The sequence below is a fragment of the Anser anser genome (genome assembly GCF_964211835.1).
Source record: "Anser anser genome assembly, chromosome: Z".
In the NCBI taxonomy this organism is placed as follows: domain Eukaryota; kingdom Metazoa; phylum Chordata; class Aves; order Anseriformes; family Anatidae; genus Anser; species Anser anser.
Genome location: NC_139723.1, coordinates 66451852 through 66474035, shown reverse-complemented (window position 1 = coordinate 66474035; position 22184 = coordinate 66451852). Strand labels below are relative to the sequence as shown.

At 35.8% G+C, this 22184-nt stretch overlaps 1 protein-coding gene across 7 annotated transcripts in view; it reads left to right on the top strand.

The window, feature by feature from the left end:
- KIF2A (kinesin family member 2A) overlaps positions 1 to 22184 on the top strand; it is a 60092-nt gene that overhangs the window by 33330 nt on the left and 4578 nt on the right. For 4 of the 7 annotated variants that reach the window (XM_083817388.1, XM_083817386.1, XM_083817385.1 and 1 more), the window contains exons 9-19: positions 3340 to 3502; positions 6815 to 6905; positions 7045 to 7108; positions 7517 to 7608; positions 7861 to 8003; positions 8736 to 8940; positions 11587 to 11697; positions 16261 to 16328; positions 18149 to 18262; positions 19103 to 19253; positions 20817 to 20918. In XM_083817388.1, the coding sequence (XP_083673514.1) occupies positions 3340 to 3502; positions 6815 to 6905; positions 7045 to 7108; positions 7517 to 7608; positions 7861 to 8003; positions 8736 to 8940; positions 11587 to 11697; positions 16261 to 16328; positions 18149 to 18262; positions 19103 to 19253; positions 20817 to 20918 (1304 nt within the window). The remainder of the gene's footprint in view (positions 1 to 3339; positions 3503 to 6814; positions 6906 to 7044; positions 7109 to 7516; positions 7609 to 7860; positions 8004 to 8735; positions 8941 to 11586; positions 11698 to 16260; positions 16329 to 18148; positions 18263 to 19102; positions 19254 to 20816; positions 20919 to 22184) is intronic. The other 3 variants (XM_083817390.1, XM_083817389.1, XM_083817384.1) reach the window with 2 other exon arrangements.

Sequence of the window (22184 nt, the reverse complement as noted above, 5' to 3'; positions counted from 1 at the left end):
CTGTAATTGCATCTGAGGATTGGGCAAGATATCCTGGGGCATATGAAGTGGCACTAACCACCTGTTTTTAGGTACTGGAATCATTCCCTAGTGACATCTTTGTATATATGAGTAGTATATATACACACTTCCTGCCTGCTCCTTAGGCTGGAGACAATATTCCCCAAGTTGTTTAGGTTTTCAGCTCCAGTAAATGCCGGTCTTCTCATGATGTTCTCCACTGTCAGTGGGAAAGTGAGAACTGCAAGTGTTTCTGGATTGGAACCCATCTGAATTCAGCACCATTTTAAGCTGATTTCTGTCTTGAAGGATGTTTCTTTCTTTCCCTTATTGTATATATGTGGTTTAGCTAAAGGACTCAAAGAGCATCACACTGACTATGAAACAACAAGAGATTTATTTAGTATTTTTGTACTGTCAGAGCTACACATTAAGGATTATCTGGATTATCATATCCCTCATTTCCAGAGGGATATGCGAGAACTGTACAGGAAAGAGAAAACATATTGATGTCAGTATATAGTTAGTGTTATTTTTCCTTCCACAAAATACATTAGAGCTGCTGCTTCTACATTTTTTTCACTTTTAAGTTAAAATATATATATATAATAATCTAAAAGGAATGCATAACCTCAAAAGCTGGTTAATTTAAATTATTTTTCACAATCTGTATAATAAGGATATTCAATGCACAAATCTGTTAGCAGTTCAATTTCTGCTTTAGCCTTGAAGGTTATCTGTAATAAAATTTGACTTAGAAATCTAATACATTTTGGGAGAAACGTTGCCTTCTACCTGCACAGAAGGTGGACAAAGTGAAATTATAGTAAATGACATCAAGTTGTCATAAGGCTAAGCTGGGATTCAAAAGTAGTACTTCAAACTGTGCAAGTTGCAGACCTTAGGTATTAGTGGTTAGAAGCTGTTGAGAAATTATTTCTGAAGAGTTTGTTGGAATCACAAAATCAGAGAATGTCCGAGGCTGGAAGGAGCCTTTGAAGATCATCTAGTCCAATCCCCCTGCCAAGCAGGATCACCTAGAACACTTTGTGCAGGATGGCATCCGGGCGGGTTTTGAATATCTCCAGAGAAGAAGACCACAACCTCTGTGGGCAACCTGTTCCAATGCTTTGTCACCCTCACAGTAAAGAAGTGCCCCCTCATATTCAGCCAGAACCTCCTGTGCTTCAGCTTGTACCTTTGTACCCGTTGCCTCTTGTCCTGTTACTGGGCACAACTGAAAAGAGACCTGCTCCATCCTCTCGACACTCCAGATATTAATAGAGATTGATGAGGTCTCCCCTCAGTCTTCTCTCTTCCCCGCTAAACAGGCCCAGCTCTCTCAGCCTGTCCTCATATGACAGGTGCTTCAGTCCTGTCATAATCTTCGTAGCTCTCCTTTATACTCCCTCCATTAACTCCATGTCTGTCTTGTACTGGGGAGCCCAGAACTGGACACAGCACTCCAGGTGTTGCCTTGAAGATGAGTGCCTAAGTAAAAGTGAAGCTGACACTAAAGCTATTTTGTATTTTTTTAAATAAGCTTCTCTCTTAGACTGGGGAGGAACCACGGAGATAATCCAGTAGTCCTATGATAAACTCTTCTGAAAATGTGTATTTTATTTTTGAGAATTCATAAGAAGCAGTATTTCTCATGCCACATTTTTAAAATTGAAGAGTATGAAAGAATTGAAAGACTAAAATTGAAAAGCACAAACGAATATTATTCTGTAAAACCCAAAGAGAAAAAATAAAAAATAGTTTGTTTCCTTTATTATTGCAATAACAATACATCAAAAATATTACCTTTCCCTTTTCATGTTCTGTGTTTTGAAATTCTGTAAGGTGCTCAAATTATGCAATAGAAATCAATTGTACGAATTTATGTCAGTCTCTCACAAACACAGATGTATCACCATAGTCTTTGGATATTCCCAGCACTGATAATTTTGTGGACTGACTGTAGGAAGTAGGTCTTCAGGTTGATAATTTAAATTTTTATTTCAGTGAGGTATATTTACAGTTGAGAAACGGGTATGGTGGGTTTTATAAACACTATTGCACATTTTCATCAGCAAGGAATACAGGTTGTCCTAATAATTACCCGGGGGCAGGTAAATGTCTTATTCCAAACAATTTTTTAAGAAATAACAGATTTGACTGCTTTAACTGAAAAAGATTTTTGTGTAAATAATTAGCCTTCATATATCCCTTTTAACCAGTGTTCTTTATTTCTTCTCTGTGATTACTGCAGAATAATTACATTTTACTTTATTGCAGTGAAGTTGAAATTTTGATTATATTGTGAATTGAATGCATACTTGTGTTGGTGTGTTGGAAGTGGTAAGCATTGTACAGTTTGATAAGTTTGTTAACTGATGAAAAGATTTCTATCTGATTGTGTAAAGCCACATCTAATTCTTGAACTGCATGCCTTACAAAATTTTACATAGCAATGCAAGCAGGACACATTATTGATCTTGACTGTACACACAAAAGATCTTTATTTTTGTGCATATCATGGATCGCTGGGTTCTCTGTATTTTGCTGACTCATATCTCCTACAACAACTAGCTGTACATTGTAATACACTGTGGTAATTATAACCTGGGAACTCACTATTGAAATCACAACTAGATAGCTTCTGTTCATTCCCAATGACAGGAAGCATCATTAGCATTTTCAGCTTTCTGCTTACAAGATAATTTTTCGAAAGTGTTTAACTGTAGAGAAATTCTACATTAAAGACCTACGCTTTAGGTTCCAGAAGGAATATACAAATGGAAATCTCTAAGTAGAATGAAAGCAATATTTTCATTTTTGGAAGCTGTGAACATATTACTATAACATTAAGAGTTACAGAAAATAAAAGCAAAATTTTACAATCAAGAAGATTCTCCTAAGCATGTTGGACAGTACAAGTAGTAGACTGCAGTGTTCAGTTTCTCCAGAAGAGAACTTACTTATAAAAACTCACAGGGTATGGTAGTAATCTGTAAAAAGAGTTTATAAGACCTGGGAAAAGAACTTAAATCCATGAAAAGTGTTATTATTATAGACTATACAACAAGCTATAATTAATGATCTTTCTTTATCTAATCAACTTTGTAACACTTCTCTTAAATTTCTAGCAATTGCTAGGATAGGATGAATAGACTTCCGAAATGAAATTTCTAACTTAGAAGATTACTATCTAGGTATCAGAAGCCCTAGTCTACTGCACTGTTGTTACTTGGAGGAGCTGTGTTATCTGAGATGTTACAGGAATGTAAACAATGAAAAACAATGTAAAAAATGATGTGTTGCTAGTTAAATATATATGTTTCACTTATTTTATAGAAACTTTAATGAAAGACCTTGATGTAATAACAATTCCTAGTAAAGATGTTGTGATGGTACATGAGCCAAAACAAAAGGTGGATTTAACAAGGTACCTAGAAAACCAAACTTTTCGTTTTGATTATGCCTTTGATGACACGGCTCCTAATGAAATGGTTTACAGGTATGTGTAAATGCTTTTTTTTTTCTTCTGTGAGTATTTTTTTATTTAATCTCTCATTTATCTCCCATGTCAGTAACTGGGTCATGGACCTGACCCCTGTTCTCTGTTATCAGATATGTATATTGCTACCTCCATTCTTTTGTCTGTATACTCATATTTTAACTCTGCTTATCCTGAATTTTTCATCTGCAATGTCATCTCCATTTCCACCTCTGTTGACCTCAGTTCTGTTCTCAGTCTTTCTCCAAGCCCAGACTTTCCAGACAGTGTGTATTACCTGCCTTCTCAGCCAGTGAATATTTGTACAACTTCATTGCTACTCCATCCACCTCAGTGTTATTTTCTCATTAATTAGTATGTGCACGGCACCTGGAGCTTGAGTCATTGCTTTTGGTCTTCAGGAAACTTGGAATAAAAGGGCAGCACCAGCCCCAAATACAGTGCTGTTTGAATATAAGATAATTAACTTCTGGAAACAAATCAGAAGAGGGTGGAGAAAAGTACAAAAAAAGAGCATTGCTATGTTTTTCATATTGCTGAGATTCCTGAGCTGTTGGAAGAAGTCTAACTGACGTAATGCAGACCTACATGGAAGCTAATTTATTTTGTTCAAAATGCTATAGCTTTCTGATTAAAAAAAAAAAAAAAAGGCAGCAAAGATGCACACACACACAGCTCCAAGGTATTTGGATCTCTTTTTTCCTTTATTCTTCCATTTTACTTCCATGACTGTCACAGAATAATGCACACAACACTTCAAAAACTTTTTTAGAAGTAGCTGTTTGCATTCTACCTGTCACTGAATGGATTAGATACACTAGCAGGCAAAGTTATGACATTAGGATAGGTCATAATTTTGGTATACAGTCTAAATGTTGTGAAGCATTTTGTGAGGAATATTGATATTAGAATGGAATTTGATGATTTAACTTCTCCTTATGCTTGGAGAGTGCCTTCTATAACCCTAAGGAGTATATATTAATTTAATATACTAATGATAGTTTTTAATCCAACAGTTACAAAGTCAAAGTTGGCATCATATCCTGGTTGACTGTGGATGCTAACATGCTGTCATTGGATAAGTGAAAATACGTAATGAAAGATTTATTAAAAAGCCTTGAAAATGAAAATTTGAGTCCTGCGCTTGATAAAATTAGGAGAAGAAGGATAGCAAAATGCAGATCTCCTTAGTCTGTTAGTTTAAAAGACTTTCATTAGTGTAAACTGAAGCAAAGCTATGCCCTTGGAGATTTCTCTCTAATGTTTGTCCATTGGTGACTTCTTTTCTTTCTTCACATGGAAGAGCTGTGGCAGAGCCTTGTGAAGTTTGCCACTTGCAATGGTTTTCCTCCTGCTTAACAACCAGTTCTTTAATCTCCATCTTTCCTGTTAGTCCTCATTTATCGTTGTGAGCATAGTGTTTAATTGTGAAAGGTGTTTTTGGCATACAGTGTTACCATATTTTAAAGTTTAGTTTCTTCTGGATGGCTTTTATTAGTTACATAATAAATTAATGGTAATATGAGAAAATATTGAAATATGTTTGTACTCAGCCTGAAACAATAAATCTCTGGCCTTTGTAGTAGTGCACAGTTTTTTCTTCTTCTTCAGATGGCACAATATTGATTATTACTTGAAGGACAGTTTGCTTCAAGGTCTTCTGCTATAACTGAATTAAGAGCAAGACAGGTGTCATAGTAGGCTCCCACACTGGGGAACAAAAAAATAGTATGACTAGTTACTCCAGTTTTCTTCAGTATGATAAAATTAATGTATTTCTATACTGGAAAAAAATTTTGAGTTTGTCAGGAAAAAATCTAATACTCCATTTTAGTAGTTTAATTTTGCCTAATTTGTATTTTAAGTATTTTGTGTCCTTGAGCCACAAAACTGAGTTGCAAGTTGTTTTTTTTTTTATGTTAAAAACCTTTTAACACTAGTTTGCATGGATATGCATTTTGAATATTTAAAGGAGAAACAAAGTTTATATATCTAAAAGGTCAAGATTGCAAAAGAAGGTTCTAGTAGAAGGAAAGTTGGACTGCCTTTGGCTTGGTAACATTTGGAATTGTATAACGCTTTATGAAAACGTTTCTAGTTATGATTGCATTCTGTCTTTTTTTAAAATAGATAATATTAATACCACTTTTTATAAATCAAAATGCATAATTTCAAACTCAACAGAGATAATGGAGTATGCTTCTTAGGAAAATAGGCTTCTTGAAATTTATATTCCAAATTTAAAAGAACAAGCAGAGAGATGAAAATATCCTCTTGAGGACAAATGAAGTATATGCTTGGAGGAAATAAAAAAGAAAGACTAAGGCTGATCAAAAGTCATCTGGTGCACTCATTTTTATTTATTTTTTTTTAATGATGATTCCGTTACATTTTGTATAACCCTTGGCTGCTGAATGGGTTTATCTTGCCTGTATACTTTTTGTAAGTAATTTTGTGTTTGTTCCAAAGTGGAATAAAAGGAAACATCTGGAAGAAGTTTAGAAAGAGAGCATTTAGAAGTATATTGCAGAGACTCTTACTCTAATTATTTAATAGAGATAACCCTCCATTAGGTTACACTTTGCTTTTCAAGATGTTTCATGAAGTAACAGTGATAAACAGCTAGCATTAGGAATAGTAACAGGGTATGTTTTTTAAAAGCAGAAGTTAATCCTTTAAAATAGAAAAATAATACTTTGGGAAAGTATTTTTGACACATCAAGTAATACCTCAGGTATCACTAGATTTTTCTATTCTGATGAGCTTGGTTATACATCTTCTTGAGCCTTTTCTCAGCATATGTATGTTCTCAAGATACTAAGAATCTCGATGCTGTTTTGTCCGTCTGCCTCATAAAATTAGTGTTAGAAGCTGATTTAGAAAGAAAAGAAAGAATTAAAAAAACAACGTAGAGGAATTTTTGTATTGGCAAAACTTAAGCATTTATCTATTATGTTCTCCTGCTCCCATATTTTCTAATGCTGTCTTTTTTTTTTTTTAGGAAGCTGTAGACTTCATGTAGTAAGCTGTGCTGTGTTGCATTATTAAAACAAAGGATTTTTTTTTTCCTCAGGGTTTAAAGGAGGATTATATTGTTGTAGAATAAATGGGAGACACCTTTTAGCTTTTGTTTAATGTTTTAGGATATTTTAATGCCTTAGAGCTGTATTAGCTCTAATTTGGAGATGTTCTTTGGCATCTCAGAGTACAGACCCAGTTCTGTCATTTCTGGCCTTAAAATGTATGTTGTCCCTGTGGTAGTGGCAACTTCAAGTGTTTCATTTTCTTACATACTATTTTTTTGCATTCAAGGTTTACAGCTCGACCATTAGTGGAGACCATATTTGAAAGGGGAATGGCTACTTGTTTTGCATATGGGCAAACAGGCAGTGGAAAAACCCATGTAAGTGTTTCTTCTACATGTCAGCAATACACCGTTTTGTATGTACAATGCACTTGGTTAAATTCTAATAAGCAACAAATATGTAAGTTACAGTTTTGTGACTTTTAGTGTTTTTTGTTGTTGTTGTTTTTTAATGTAGACTATGGGTGGTGACTTTTCAGGAAAGAACCAAGATTGTTCAAAGGGGATATATGCACTTGCAGGTGAGACTTTATTGATTCGTTGGCTTTTTGCAAATTAGTTGAGGTCAATAGATTTTCTGCTTCTTATTGTGCAAATATAAGGTTCTACATATTTTGTGTTACAGTAGGGATTTAGTAATATACAAAGTAGTTCCGAGGTGTGTAGTCTTCACCCTGTAAAGGACATATAGATTATTTCCAAAATGTAATAATACTAATGATTAATTGAGTTTACTATTTGGGGTCTTCAGCATCTTCCAATATAATCTGGCAGTTTAAATACAGTGTTTTACACTTGGTGACTGACCCTATTTGTTATACTTGCAAATTATGAGAGTTGCTTTATAATAGACCATTATATATTAACGAGTCTTTACTAAATGAAAATACATAACTAGATTTCATTTTAATTTGGAAATATATTCACAGCTCGAGATGTCTTTTTAATGCTAAAGAAGCCAAACTATAAGAAGTTAGAACTTCAAGTATATGCAACATTTTTTGAAATCTACAGTGGTAAGGTGAGTACCTGATCTCTTGTTTGTGAAAAAGCACTTCCTCAAAGAGATTGTGAGCTTGTTATGTAAAAGGTTTTTTTTTCTCTCCTCTTTGTTCTGAAAGCTTTATTTCAAATAATTCTTCACAATTCCCTTCCAATCATATTTTTATTTTTTTTTTGCATGGGATACTTTGCATATTTTGATATGGGATTTGAAACAAGTGTCTTCTAAAATTCCTCTTTAACTGTTTTGTTTCCCCCCCCCCCCCCAAAGGTTTTTGACTTGTTGAACAGGAAGACAAAATTAAGAGTATTAGAAGATGGTAAACAGCAAGTCCAGGTGGTGGGATTACAGGAACGGGAAGTCAAATGTGTTGAAGATGTTCTTAAGCTTATTGAAATAGGCAACAGCTGCAGGTATCTCCCATAGCTTCCACCAGTTTTTCATTGTAAATTAAAGAATCAGAACATCTCTTAATTTCTCTGTGTCTGCATAGTGATTGCTTTTTAATATACAATGGGGTTTCTAATGATGTTGGCTGCAAGTAATCAATCTGCCAGCCTTTTGAATAAGATAGTTTAGACTTTCTCTGTCTCCTAGATAGAAATTTTCTATAGGATATGAACTGTGTGCATTTATGTAACCAGATTACTGACTTAAATTCACATTGTTTTTAATCTGGAGTACTGCCAAATTCTTCAGTTCTGAAAGGCCTTGATATATAGTGACAGAAGTTAAGCATAAAACTTTAATATTTTGTTAAAATCCAGCTTCATTGTTTTTAAAATTAGCTTTTTGCACAGACTGCTGCGTGATCATTTAAAAATGCCATTGGCGTTTTACATGTAAATTCTCTGATGATCTGAAATCTTTGAAGATCTCATTATTCTTGCTTTTAAGACTCAGGTAAAATACTGTAAATCTTCTATTTCTATATGAAGAGATGGAAACATAGGTATAACTGTACTATATACATCAACTTATTAGGGTTATATCTCCAGTCTCCATTAGTATGTTAGACATGCTGTCAGTATATGTAAGAAGATACAGGACTCTGCCTTGAAAAAACTACTCCTAGGGTAGTAGGTTTAACATGTGTGGTCCTTCACGTCTTCATATGTCCTCCCCATCTCTCCTTTTGTTTAAAGGACATCTGGTCAGACATCTGCAAATGCACACTCATCTCGAAGCCATGCAGTGTTTCAGATTATTCTCCGAAGGAAAGGGAAATTGCATGGTAAATTTTCTCTGATTGATTTGGCTGGAAATGAAAGAGGAGCAGATACTTCCAGTGCAGACAGACAGACAAGGCTGGAAGGTGCTGAAATTAACAAGAGCCTTTTAGCACTCAAGGTAACTGAAATGTTTCCATTGTGTTTGAGTAGGTGGAAGCTTTCTCATTTAATAGCAATGACTATTAAAATGAGTGTTTTTGAAGGCTTTGCTTGTCTACATTGTCTACTGATGTGACAGGTAAAATAATGTATTGATTTTTCCTCTGAATGCCTGAAGGAACACCTGGTAATTACCAAGCAGAAACATTGCAGAAACATTGTGCTATCAACTTTCATACAGTTTTGAAAACAAAACAAAACAACTTGATTTTAAGACTTTTCTGATATATACCTAAAATGAGAGCAGATGGGAGGAGCCAACTGTGACTGACTTTGATACTCAAGGTCTGAAATAGAATCATAGAATCATTAAGGTTGGAAAAGACCTTCAAGATCATCTGGTCCAACCATCACCTTACTACCAATGTTACCCACTAAACCATGTCCCTAAGCACCACGTCCAGCCTTTCCTTGAACACCCCCAGGGATGGTGACTCCACCACCTCCCTGGGCAACCCTTTCCAATGCCTGACTGCTCTTTCTGAGTAGGAGAAATGTCTCCTCATTTCCAACCTGAACCTCCCCTGGCACAACTTGAGGCCATTCCCTCTAGCCCTATCACTAGTTCTCTGCGAGAAGAGGCCGACCCCCAGCTCCCCACACCTTCCTTTCAGGGAGTTGTAGAGAGCAATAAGGTCTCCCCTGAGCCTCCTCTTCTCCAGATTAAACAACCCCAGTGCCCTCAGCTGCTCCATCTCAGGATATTATTTTTTTAAAAAGAGATTTTTAAAAAGGTAAATAATAAAGTTACCTTTATGGCGTATTTGTTTACTGAATTGATTGAATAAAACTGTTTTGTTTTCCTTGTATTTAAGTTACTTGCTGATTTTGTTCTGGCTAATGCCTTCAGCGAACATACAACATAGATCAGTTTCATCCAACACATCGTTTTTAATTACAGTGAAAAGTTCTTCTAGTGCTTTATTGGTAGCTGTGATCTAAATTAAACGGAGAAGGGAAAATAAAAATTAGTGGAGGCCTTGCAGAAGTCTTAAAAGCAGTATGATAAGATATAACTGTTTCACAATATGTTAATTTTCTGTTTTTCGTGTGGCTCCAAAAACATTGCACATCTTTTTCTGTTTGCATTCAATACCCTCGAAGTTACTGTCAAGCTCAAATTAAACTAGTAGGTTATGAGAGTGGTCTTCAGTGCTAATCCAAGATTTGCTGCTCACATGTGTATGTCAGTCCTGTCCTGGCGCAATCAAATTTTGGTACAAAAAGTTTCTTCTGGACTGTTCCTACATGGAAGTAGTGTTGTTGTTTTGTTACCTGGTTTACTGTGCTGTGATGAAAAGAAAAAATGGTTAAAACTCTATTCAAATTTAAAAGCTGGCAGTGTTCTCCTATAATTCTTTTACTATTAAGAAGACAACAGAATTCAATTTTTTTCAAGAGTGAGCAAACTAAAAATTGTTACAGTAATTTAAAATATCTTAATTAAACTTGTTGGTTGCTATACTAGTAACTCAACATGTACATTTGTTATTGTCTAATCTACTTTTCTCCTTTTGTAAATATAGTAGCAAGGTACAAAAAAATTCAGAAATTTCAAGGAATGCACTGCCTTGCTCATCTATAAGTATTGGTCATTGGTGAACCTTTTAAGCATTTGCATGTGAAATTTACATTCAACAAGCTTCAGTTTTTCTGTTTACCCGAGCTGTGTCCATTCTAATAAATTCAGCTGGTGAGTTTTTAAATAATCACATTAGATAAGTCCAAGTTGCCATTGTGTTTTTTTCTGTTCTGTGTCATGGCAGTTTTATTCTGAGCCCTTTTTCAGTTCTGTTTTACACTGTTTCGCGATTGCAGTGGTTTCTTGGATTATCATCCCCTGGTTTCTAGCCTTGCTTTTGGAAGACCTGTTTCTAGGAAATTTCAAAAGTTTATATTCAAACTTTCTTATGCAAGAAGTGATTTATTAACTAATGTTTGAACTCTGGGTGGGCAGAAGTGATGTTTAAGTTATAACAATGGCATTTTTGCACTTTTGTACTTTTTTGCTGCTATAAATTCTATAGTAATTTCATAATAATAACTTCTGCACAGTATTTTTTCGCTGGAACTCTCCAACCAGTTGCAATACTAGTACTCACTATTGCATACTCACTACATTTGTGACCTGTGTAAGCTTTCAGAAAGTTTGATCATTGATGTTTTCTGAGCTGTAAAGAATGTCCAGGATAGAGCCAGAATCAAAGCTATTCTTTTAACTGATAAGAGTTAACACCTGCCACCATCCCTATTCTTCTGCTGGTGGAGGCTGTAGATCATTCAGGCTTTTACAGCTGGTAGTCAGAAATAGTTGTTTGTCTGGATATTTAACATCAACACTGAATTTGTTGTTGTTGCTGGATACAATAGATGTAAACATTTCTGGTGAGGTTCAGGAAGCCTTTAAGGCTCCTAAGGTAGGAGGTAAACTTAATGAGAGGTAAAAAAAAATCTAACTTCTTGAATCCGAGCTTTAAAGGTAAATTTTAATGATGACTTAGAGGACAGCAAGATAACTAGGGCGTGCATTATCTGATTTTGAATTGCATTTTAGTATGTAATTTTCTTTAACATTGAATAAATAGAAACCGTTTTGTTCTTTCAGGAGTGCATTAGAGCCTTAGGCCGAAATAAACCTCATACACCATTCAGAGCAAGTAAACTTACTCAGGTGCTAAGAGATTCATTCATAGGAGAAAACTCGCGTACCTGTATGGTAAGTTTGTTTGGTTAATTGTATGTATTTACAACTGAAAAAAGAAAAGAAGCTAGGAACATAGGATATCATATTTAGAGCTGGTCACTTGCTACTGGCAATCTGTTAGGCTTAAGTTAATGAGTCTGAGAAAATAAGAAAATAGACCACTTCATTTGGTGGGAGTCTTTCAGCAGAGATGTGTCCTTGCTCCCTCCTCTACTTTTTATTGGCCTTTCTTACTGCTTGTTCTAATTTTCTAGCTAGGGACCTAGGTAGAAACGCTTCTAGCTTGAAAGGTGTTTCTTTTTTTTATTATTTTTTTAAATTATTGTTTTTAATGATGTCCTAATTATGAGGGCATTGTTTGTTGAATCAGAATTTTGTAAAAGTGGTGTAAACTGGAAATACTGGTGAGTTACAGTCTTTAAATGGTGAAGGAAAATGTAGAGTTGCAATCAAAGACATCAGATTATGCTCTAGGCTGTTGAAGAGGGGAGTATTGGGATATATAGGATGGATAGTTGTATGTTCTATAAGTGTGTATTTGCACGAGTCAGAAAAACAATTTTTCTCTCAGGTGGTGGAAAGGACAAATAAAACCACGGATTTTCACGGGTTTTATTTGTGCATCCATAACATTCTCCCCTTATGGAAATGCAAACTCTTTGCAGTGCACGCTGTCTGTTAAGCTTCTTTGTACTGGTTACTTTTCACATATACCCTGGAATTATTTGAGAGGCCACAGAATTCTGCAGACCACAGCATGAAAGCCAGTGTTAGCACAGCCTAGTCTTTTCTTTAGCTGTTGGTATGGTTCTGTTTTGAAAATGGTGGTAAAAACATTTTTGATACATCTTTTATTCTCCTTCAGTCTTCCAGTGAAAGGACGGGATTGTTCTCTTTGCATTGAGACACAACTTCATAAATCCTACTCAGGATCAAAAAGCTAAATGTTGCATTTCTAGCTAACTTATCCATATTATTGAGGAAGATTTGGGAAGTTAGGTTGTTGAGAACTACTGTCCGTACATAGAAGGATCAGCAGTTGTGAATGTTTCATGAGGTTCTCACCATCACCCTTAACACTCCATGAAGCGCTAACAAGATGTCTCTTGTTTTGCTGTAGCTTTTTTATTCATTGCTTTTATGATAGAGTTGTCATAACATTTTTTCCTGATTAAATGCATAAGAATTCTATCAAGAACAATCCATGATCTGTGGGTGTTTAATAACTGATACAGCTCATATTCCTTCATTCTGTATTCAGTATACTTCTGAATGAAGGAAAAGAATACCCTCTCAAAGTGAGTGGAAATACGACTGAATTATTTTTCTCGTTCATACAACTACAGTATTACAACACTTTACAGTTAAGAAAATTAAACTACAGTGCATCTTTACGATTTTTAGATTGAGCACTCATGTTTGCAGCACATGTTCCTGCAATAACTAGATGCATACAGAAGATAGCTTCCTGTCTAGAGATCTGAAAGGCTACTGGGCAGCATATATTGAATTGAGGGACATGTGGGAGATACCTTAGCCTACAATTAACTCAATTTCTCTGGAAAGAAGAGAGATTTGCACTGCAGTGGCCAAGTGGTGGGAAGAGTGGATAATGATCAGCAGCCTCATCCATCTTCCATCTTTATTTACAATGAATAATTTTAAATGATAGTTTATTCAGCCTTACACATTAATGGCTGTCTCTTTGGCAGGGTGTGTCTGGTATGTTAGCATCTTCATGTTTAGGCTTTATTTCATATGTTGGCAACGTTTTACTGATGAAATGTCCAGGGAAAGGAAACGGCAAGTCATAGTTTGTAATAGCTGAAGTTGAACAGTCTTTTATTAAATTAAAAGAATACTTATTCTGCAGGTGTACTGACTGCTTGTTTGCAGCAGAGCCACATAATTAATTCTGGTGCTTGGAACTTCTAAAAGTGATTGCAAAATAAAATAAATCATTTCATTTCGAGTTTCTACAGTTGACTTTAGAGATCACCGCTACGTTCTCTAGAACACTGTCAACATTAGTTTAAGTAAATGAAAGTGTAGAAGATATTTTAAGTACAGTACTGTTTCAGCTGTTACAAGGTAATGGTAGCATTTCCTCCAAAACATTTTAGCCTTTTGCAGGAAAAATAAATTAGAGATTGCAACATACAAATATTATTCAGTTGGAGACTATTGTTTATTGTGTAAGATCAAAACTGGACCCTTTCAAGATGCTGGTTTTGCTTATTAGTCAGGAGACATTCGTTGTAAAGGGACTCCTCAAGAAGACAAAGATTTGATCTGATATTAGACTAAGACATTTTGCAAATAGGTTGGTGGTTTTCAATACGGAAAGCATATAAAATGATGCAGTAAAAATTGTGATTTTAACTTCCTCTTCCATCTTTTGAAATGTGCTGTTATAAAATACCTTTTGGGCTTTTTCCATTTTCTTTCTGTCATACTAATCTTTAAGTGGGATGTTTGAGTCAAATTTATTCGGTAATTTCTACTCTTAATTCTTGTCTTACTTTGCCTTTTATTATTTATGGAATTCCTGTTCCAATTTTACAAGTTATGTCTTCAGGGATGGAACATCTCTGTATAAAAGGTTAAAATATGATTCAGAAACTTAGTTTTTTGAAAATAACTTCCACATGGACAGTTATGACTAGTATTTGTTTCATTCTGTAGGAATCCAGAGACAGTGAGCAAAAGTAGTTTGGTTTGAATGTTGTTAATCATTGCAATTGCACTGAAGTTCTTGTCCTAAGATAATTTCAAAGACCATTTCATGTTGTTCTTGAAGAGTTATATCATAGGATAATGTATCATCATCTGAAATTTGCAGTGCAGGCACATAAAACAGGCCTTTTTAACCAGTTCTGCATCCTCAACGTGTTATATCCTTGACGTGCTGGAGTCATTGCTGAAGTGCGAGACTCCTCAGTTCTCGAGGCAGGGAGCAGGAACTTGGAGACTCCAGTCCCCTAAAAGGGACGCTGATGCCACTGTGATGATTTGTAACTGATGTAGATATGTTTGAGATAGGAAGATTGGTCATGGATGGTCTTAAAGATATTCCTGTCCACAAGTAGTGCAACCTTTTCCCTTCTCCTCATTTGAAGTTATGAATGAGGAAGTGAGCGATGGAGAGGTCGGAGTCCTCTTCCTCCTGCGCTGGGCTTGTTGAAGCATAAGGACATGTGATTCAGTGGACATTTCTATTCAACAGACGGAGTATTGTGCCCTGAAAATGGCATCAGCATGGCTGACGGCATCTGCAGTGGCCCTTTCTTGTAGCAACTGTTCCTTTTGTGCATGAGGAGTTGGAGCAGTGTCCTGGTGTTGAGGCGGTTGCTGTATGTGGTGTACTCAGAGCATTAAGCTGACAGAAGTAGAACATGCACCTTTCACATAAAAAGATTCTGGAAGGATTTTAGAAACTTGTAGGTTTTTGTTCAGTAGTATTCACAATGCTTAATAAAGAGACATACAATCAAAGGATCTTTTCAAATATACATTTGTTATTTTCATTAGTAACTGATGCATACTGGTGTTAGAGATTTAAACTTAGTGTATGTAGCAGCAGGCTCTTTAAAGTTTCTCCCACTGCATATTTCTCCCCAGTGGGAGAAATTCCTCCCAAGATGACCTGTGCTCTTGTACAGTAATGTCAGCAGCTGGATGAAACAGAAGACTGGGATTATCTGATCTTCATCAGTTTCTGATGCTGTGCTGCCAGCAAAAGTGTTAGTGTGTTGGATCTTAGAGGTGTTTGTCCTGGGTAGTGTCTTTTTGGCTCTTCTGAAAGGAGCGAAGATGTAAAAATTGGACTACTGACAAAAGCTAGGACAATTAATGATGCCACTCTTGCCACTCTGGCCTGATCACTGTTGTATTTTTGCTGATTCCTGAAAAGAAGGTGATATCTTCAGTATATTTTGTTTAAATGGAAAAGGAAAGACTTAGAGATTCCAGATATGCGTGATAAGTTAGCTATCAAGTATTATTTACAGAAATTTTTACTTTTAAAAAAAACATTAAAAAATCTCTACTTAGGAAAATACATAGGGATATTAAAGATAAGCATTTGTTCGGGTACAATTTTGAGCTGTGGCCAAAACAGCTCTCTCCAATCAGTATTCAGTCTGCGTGAATGGAGAACAGCCTTTGAAGATGCACGCATTAAAAAAAATCTGATAATTGCATGCAGGATGCATTAAACTTACTTTCTTCTGAATTGCGTATTTCCCTATTTCCCGTTCTGGGGAGTCTTATTTTTTCAATTAGAGTTTTCAGTTCACATTTTATGTTACTAAGGCTGTCAGATGAGGGAAATAGATTGAAATTTCCATGAATTCTTAATGTGTCAGGTATGGTTAAAAATCTAAGCTGAAGGTTTGACTTGACATCTTTATTCTTGACATATCATTGTATTAGGACACCTGTACACTGTAGATGGTGTTTGTAGAAGTTCTCAGATGAAACCAGGGATTTAAAACAAAACAAAAGTTAATTTGAGTTCATCTACCCTTTCATCTGTGCAAAGTGATTTATTAATGTGTGGCTTGTTTTCTGCAGATTGCTACAATTTCTCCAGGGATGGCATCATGTGAAAACACTCTAAATACATTGAGATATGCAAATAGGTATGGAAAATGTTATTCCTTACAGCTGTACTGGCTGTTGATCACTGAAGTTTGGAATACTGTTGTTCCATGATGTATAATTGTTCTATCTACTTGAATAATTTTAGGGTACTTGCATTCCTTAGTAAGACTAAAACCTTACTTAAGTAAGATTATTGATCCAGGCTCGCATTTAATTTAATTGGTCATTTTTTTCAACCATTACAGTAGAATCGTTAGAAACTGCATTTAAGCCATTACCCAAAGGTTGGTATAGTGTGCAGTGCAAGTAGTGTGGAAGATGCCACTATTCGTTTTGCCCCGGCCCTGGAGGCATCTGCTCTTGCATTAGGCGTCGTTGGTATTCATGATGATTCCCTGGAGTGCAGACTGAGATACCTTTCTACATGTATTTTCATCCCCTTGGAATTTCATGCAGTTGCCAGGCTATTTCATATATATATCAGCTAGCTTATTCTAAACAAGATTCCACAGTTGCTGTGGCCCTTATTCTATACTTCCTAACTATAGGCAAAATTTCTGAGATAGCTGGTAAAGAACTGGTTAATCAACGGTGACGATATAATCAGTGTAGAGAAATAAGCACCTCCAGAGGCTGAGTCAGCACCTCTGAGACTTGTTCTGCTCTCTGAAAATATTAGCCTCTCTTCGATGATTGTAAAAGGAGGCTTTCCCAGCTGGAGTTCTCTTTTGTTTCGTGTAGATGGGGTGATCTTGTGTGTGCTTCAGTTAGACCTGCTAAAGTTTTTCAGCAAGACCCAGAGACTGCAAGGAACAAAGGAAGCAAGCTAGCATTTGGGCCATTAGCAATCCTGTTTTTTTTGTTTTTTTTTTTTTTCCCCTCCGGAACAGGCTACCACCTAGTGGCCTGGAATCAGGTTTTCTTGCGTGAATGAAAGAAAGACAAAAATGTTTCTCCGGGTTGTCTGGCACCCCTGGCTAGTCACTAATGAGCAAAAAGGGTGCTGGAAAAGCTCATCACCAACTCCTCTTGTAATCCAAATTTGTGCCTGGATCAAATCTGTCTGGGTTGGATTTGTCTGTGTGATTTCCTTCCTTTTGAAAATGATGCATCTAGTCTAGTTACTGCAGTCACAGAAACGAGGGAGCTCCATGTTCATCAAGACTCATTGAATCTTCCTCTCCCATATAGCATGTGCATTGCTGAAGTGACTTCAGAAAAAATGCAAAAAAATTAAACACCAATTTCTAGTATATGACATAGTTGCATTGAAACTGTTTATTTGCCTTGGTATCAGATTTGTATGCTGCTACAGTGTAAATGCTGTTACAGGGTAAATGCCTTTCACCATAAAATTATCTTTAAGTTGCTTTCTAGAAATATATCATTTTCATAATACAATTAGTTTTTAGGTGCTTTTTTTTTTAGGTGTTTTTCTTTTACAATTAGTTTTTAGGTGCTGAACACCAGTGTGCGTGCAGTGTAAGACAGTGGGAAGGATAGAATTTAAAATATTTATACATTTATTTATTTTAAAAAGAGCAGCATAATTGAATATTGAGTGTAGAACAAATTTTATTAACTGCACTAACTGAAATCTAGAATTAATCTTCTGAAAACACTGCTATTGTAGTCTCCTGTAGATTAGCTGCACTGGTTTTGCTCAGTTTTGTTAGTGATCTGCAACTCTATTTACAGAAGGTTTAAGTAAATTCACACTCTTACTCACGTTTTGATTTAAAAATAATTTGTTATATTGTTAGACTACCAAAAAAGAATGCTAAACAAAGAGTTGTCATTTTAACTGTGTTTACAAGAACATTTTCTCTTAATTTGCTGCTGTATTTTGCTGCTGCAGAGTAAAGGAATTTGGAATTAGTCCTTCGGACATTCCCTTCTCACAGGGTAGTGGCAGTCGCTCTGATCTCTCTCCTTCCTATGAGTATGACGACTTTTCTCCTTCAATCACCAGGTCTACTTCATTCTATACATGGAATCTTATTTTTAAGTTTTCTTTTTGGCTATGTAATTTTACAGACCAACCTTTCATTAGTTCCCTTGCCTTGAGTCACACATACTTTTTGTTTTTATTTTGTTCGGCAGGTGATGGTTCTGCATGATCTGCAATCATCTTCCCACTATTTTGTTCATCCTCCTTAAACATCCACACTTTGTATCCAGGCTTGCTATTCTCCATCATACATTAAAAAAAAACAATGGTGATGTCACCTTTGCACATTTAGTGAACCAAATCTGACTACTCCGTTTAAAGGATAATTAAGATATTTTCATTTTTGAAAGTATTTTAATTAAAGGATATATTCATTCTCTGAAGTACTTGGTTGCATAATATTTTCTGTAGAATTTTGGTGAGTTTGCTTATAACAGCTAATTGGTTGCTGCTGATTATTATTTTTTTAAACACAATTGCTTGAACAGAGAAAGAAAGATGGTCAGGTTTTGGGTGTTGAATGAACTTTTCTATCATATATTATTTTTTGTTAAGAATTTGATGTTGAAGGTTTGAAGATTTTTGCCCTCTTAGCATTTTAATGAATAGTAAGGTCTCAGTTTAAAAAATACTTTTTGCTGGAAGATGGATTGTAGTTCACAAGTAGCTGAAACTCAGTGGTCCATGTTTTTTTTTTTTTTTTCACTAACGTGTTCTTTGCACATTAAATTTGTGAAGGTGGCATCATCATCCTTATTAAGTGAATTAAATAGCATATAAACCCATAGAGCTTTATTTTTGGTGGTGGCTACTTTGCACAGGAAGTTACTAATTGGAAAATTAAATATTTTCTGATCATAGGGTGAAGGAGCTAACAGTTGATCCTAGTGCTGCAGGAGATATCCGTCCCATTATACACCATGCTCCCAACCAGATCGATGACTTGGACACGCAGTGGGGAGTGGGGAGCTCTCCTCAGAGAGATGATCTTAAACTGCTTTGTGAACAAAATGTGAGTAGTTTACAACAATACATGTAGAGAGGAGATGATAAATACAATGGTAGAAAAAGTCCAGAGTAATGTGTTTTTATAGCCCGTAAGCAATACAATAAATACAGCATGCATCTTTACTTTCTTACATTACAGTTCATTCCCATACAGAATTTAAAAATAAAAGGTTTCTTAAAGAGTGAGAGAAAATACTTCTCTTTATCTTCCTCACTTATTAGGACCTTCAGTGTCTAAGCAGTGTCTGTTCTAGGCTCTGATGTTTTTTTAGTGTACGTTTTTTCCAGTATGGCTTCACCTTAAATTAGGCAGTTTGACATATCCTGGGATACTTGTCCATTTTATTTAAAACGTGGTTTTGAGCATTATTTTCCATGCATTTCAAGTGAGTTTGCCTTTCTCTGCGTTTAGGAATCTGGGTACCCATTTTCCTCTTCCCGAAATCCTGATTTTCATGGTGTGAAACCCCAGTGCCCTATCTGGGAGTGAGCCCCACCATATTCCCAAAACGTCTCCCTGGTCTGGACGGGTGAGGAGCTGGGGCAGAGAGGCATCTTCCAAAGAATATTTTTCCTTCACTGATGATTATCAGCTGTTGTGGATCCTTGAATGTTCAACAGGGATTAATGCTCAATTTGTGAAAATGCTGGTGAAAGATGAAACAAAAAATCTGTACTCTCATAACTTAATATTTCTCGAAATTCTGTTCCTTCTCAAACACGTCTTTGTAGTCTTATCTGCATTTTTCTCATTTTAGTAACTAGCTCTAGAATAGGCTATGTGATTCCTGAAGTTTCCCACTGGACAGACAGATAACCTTTCACATGCTTTTCATTGCTCATGTGGAATTCAATTAAGCTTTACAATGTATTTTTAGAAAGATGTCAAAGGCATGGTATAGGGAGCCATACTGTCTTGCTAAAAAATTAATTACAACCTACCTAGAGCTTTCCCCTTTGATTATTAATTATTTATGTCTAATGAAGTCCTGTTTACCCCAATTTCTAATTCCATGCTGTGCATTCTTCTAATGTATTATTTAGAAGAACTAACTACATATTTTTTAGATTTTTTCACCTTAGGTTTATTTTTTTTCCCCAAAGGATGGGAATTTTGATATCCTGAAATGTATTGAATGTGTTCTCTTTTTTGAAAATTGTTGCCTCTATTGTGATATGCTCAACAAAGGCCATGACAGAAAACCTAGTTTTCTGTAGGTGTTAAAACCTACTAGAAATTACCATTCTTCACTTGTAATTTTCTCCTTCCACTATTTTAATTCATTCTTCTGATGTGGGATGTTCTACACACCAGTATTCACGAGGATGGCTGGCTGGAAATGTCTAATGAGTATGAATTAAACTTAACTCTGTTAACATTTTGGTTTTTATTGCCTTCTCCCCCCATTTCTGGAGATTTTCATGTAGAAATATGAAATCCCGTTTTTGTCCAGGTCTGCCTTCCACATATTTCTTTTTCATGCTCAGCAATGGGATGGAACGTGTTCAGTGTATTTCTTGTAGTCATGGTTCTTTCCAGACTAACAAGCTTACCTGTTTTTTTTAGGAAGAGGAAGTTTCTCCACAGTTGTTTACTTTCCATGAAGCTGTGTCACAAATGGTAGAAATGGAAGAGCAAGTAGTAGAAGACCACAGGGCTGTCTTCCAGGTAAGGATGGATCTCCGTTTTGTTTTATCCTAATCCAGGAATTTTGTTTTTTCCAGTTGAAGCAAATATCCTGCATATGATTTGTGTATATGATGCAGGGTATCATCTGGTCATTACTTTGCAGTCAGGGATTTCTAAATTGTTTTATTACACTAAATCCATTGTAGCACACAAATAGGGGCAGATATTTAGATCTGATAACCACTAATCTTTATCCCCATGATGAAAGAGAAGCATATTTTTCTATCAACCCAGAAATCTAATAAGATTTTCCTTTTCTTCTCACAAGCATTCCTAAATAGTTTGTGTTCATTGTAAGAAAAGTTATTTTGTTTTTAGTACTGAGATACTTTCTGATTTAGTCCTTCTCCAGCATTAGTGACTCTGTTTTTTCTTTTTTTTTGTAGTTGCAGGAAGTTCATTCAGATTGGTCTTGAAATTTTCATTTCACTGTCTAATGTACGCTAATATTCATATTTCAAAGCTGGAAATTAATAGTAGTGTTTCTATCAGCACCATTTCTGTTGACGGTTTGGTCGTCTCCCTCTTAAGATGCTGTAATACTCCCTCCAAGTATCCTTCTGTGATATTCCCATCTGAGCTACTCAGATCCAGAAGAGACCAATATTTTTCTAACTGCCTGTTTGCTTCCTTTTTACCGATACATAAAGGTTTTCACTTGCTATTAGTCAGGGTCTTTGGAAGGAATATTGCCAACAAAGTACAGTGCTGGTCAGCACCATGGATCCTTTTACATTCACAAAACAAATTGTAATAATAAGTATGAATTACTAGTTTTCAGAGGGAAATGTGAGCTGCTTCTGTTTATAACCCAAGAGTCTTTAGGCAGGCTGTCCTTTTGGCACATATGTTGCAGGAGAACAGCAGAACATTAAACCTGTGGGGAATACACTCATCTCCTCAATGTAGGCATTGAACTTAATGGAACACTGGTGTGTGGTCATATAATACAGTAGGATGCTAAATAACACATTTTCCAACAGATCTAGGGATTTAGTTATGAAACGCTAGTCCTGAAGTAAAATATGCAGAAGTGTGAAAGTCAAATGCCATATGCCATAGCTGTGTCCTCATGCCTGGGACTTCTCGAGAGACAAGCTGCATTAATTTATGATGTTATTGCCTCTGTGTGTCCATCTGGCCTTCTGCTGGAGATTACTGTTCCTCACAGCAGTCACTAGAAGGAAATGTGTTCAAGCCTTAGCTCCCTTAGTTCACAGCATGGCTTGTTAGCTTATGCTATTG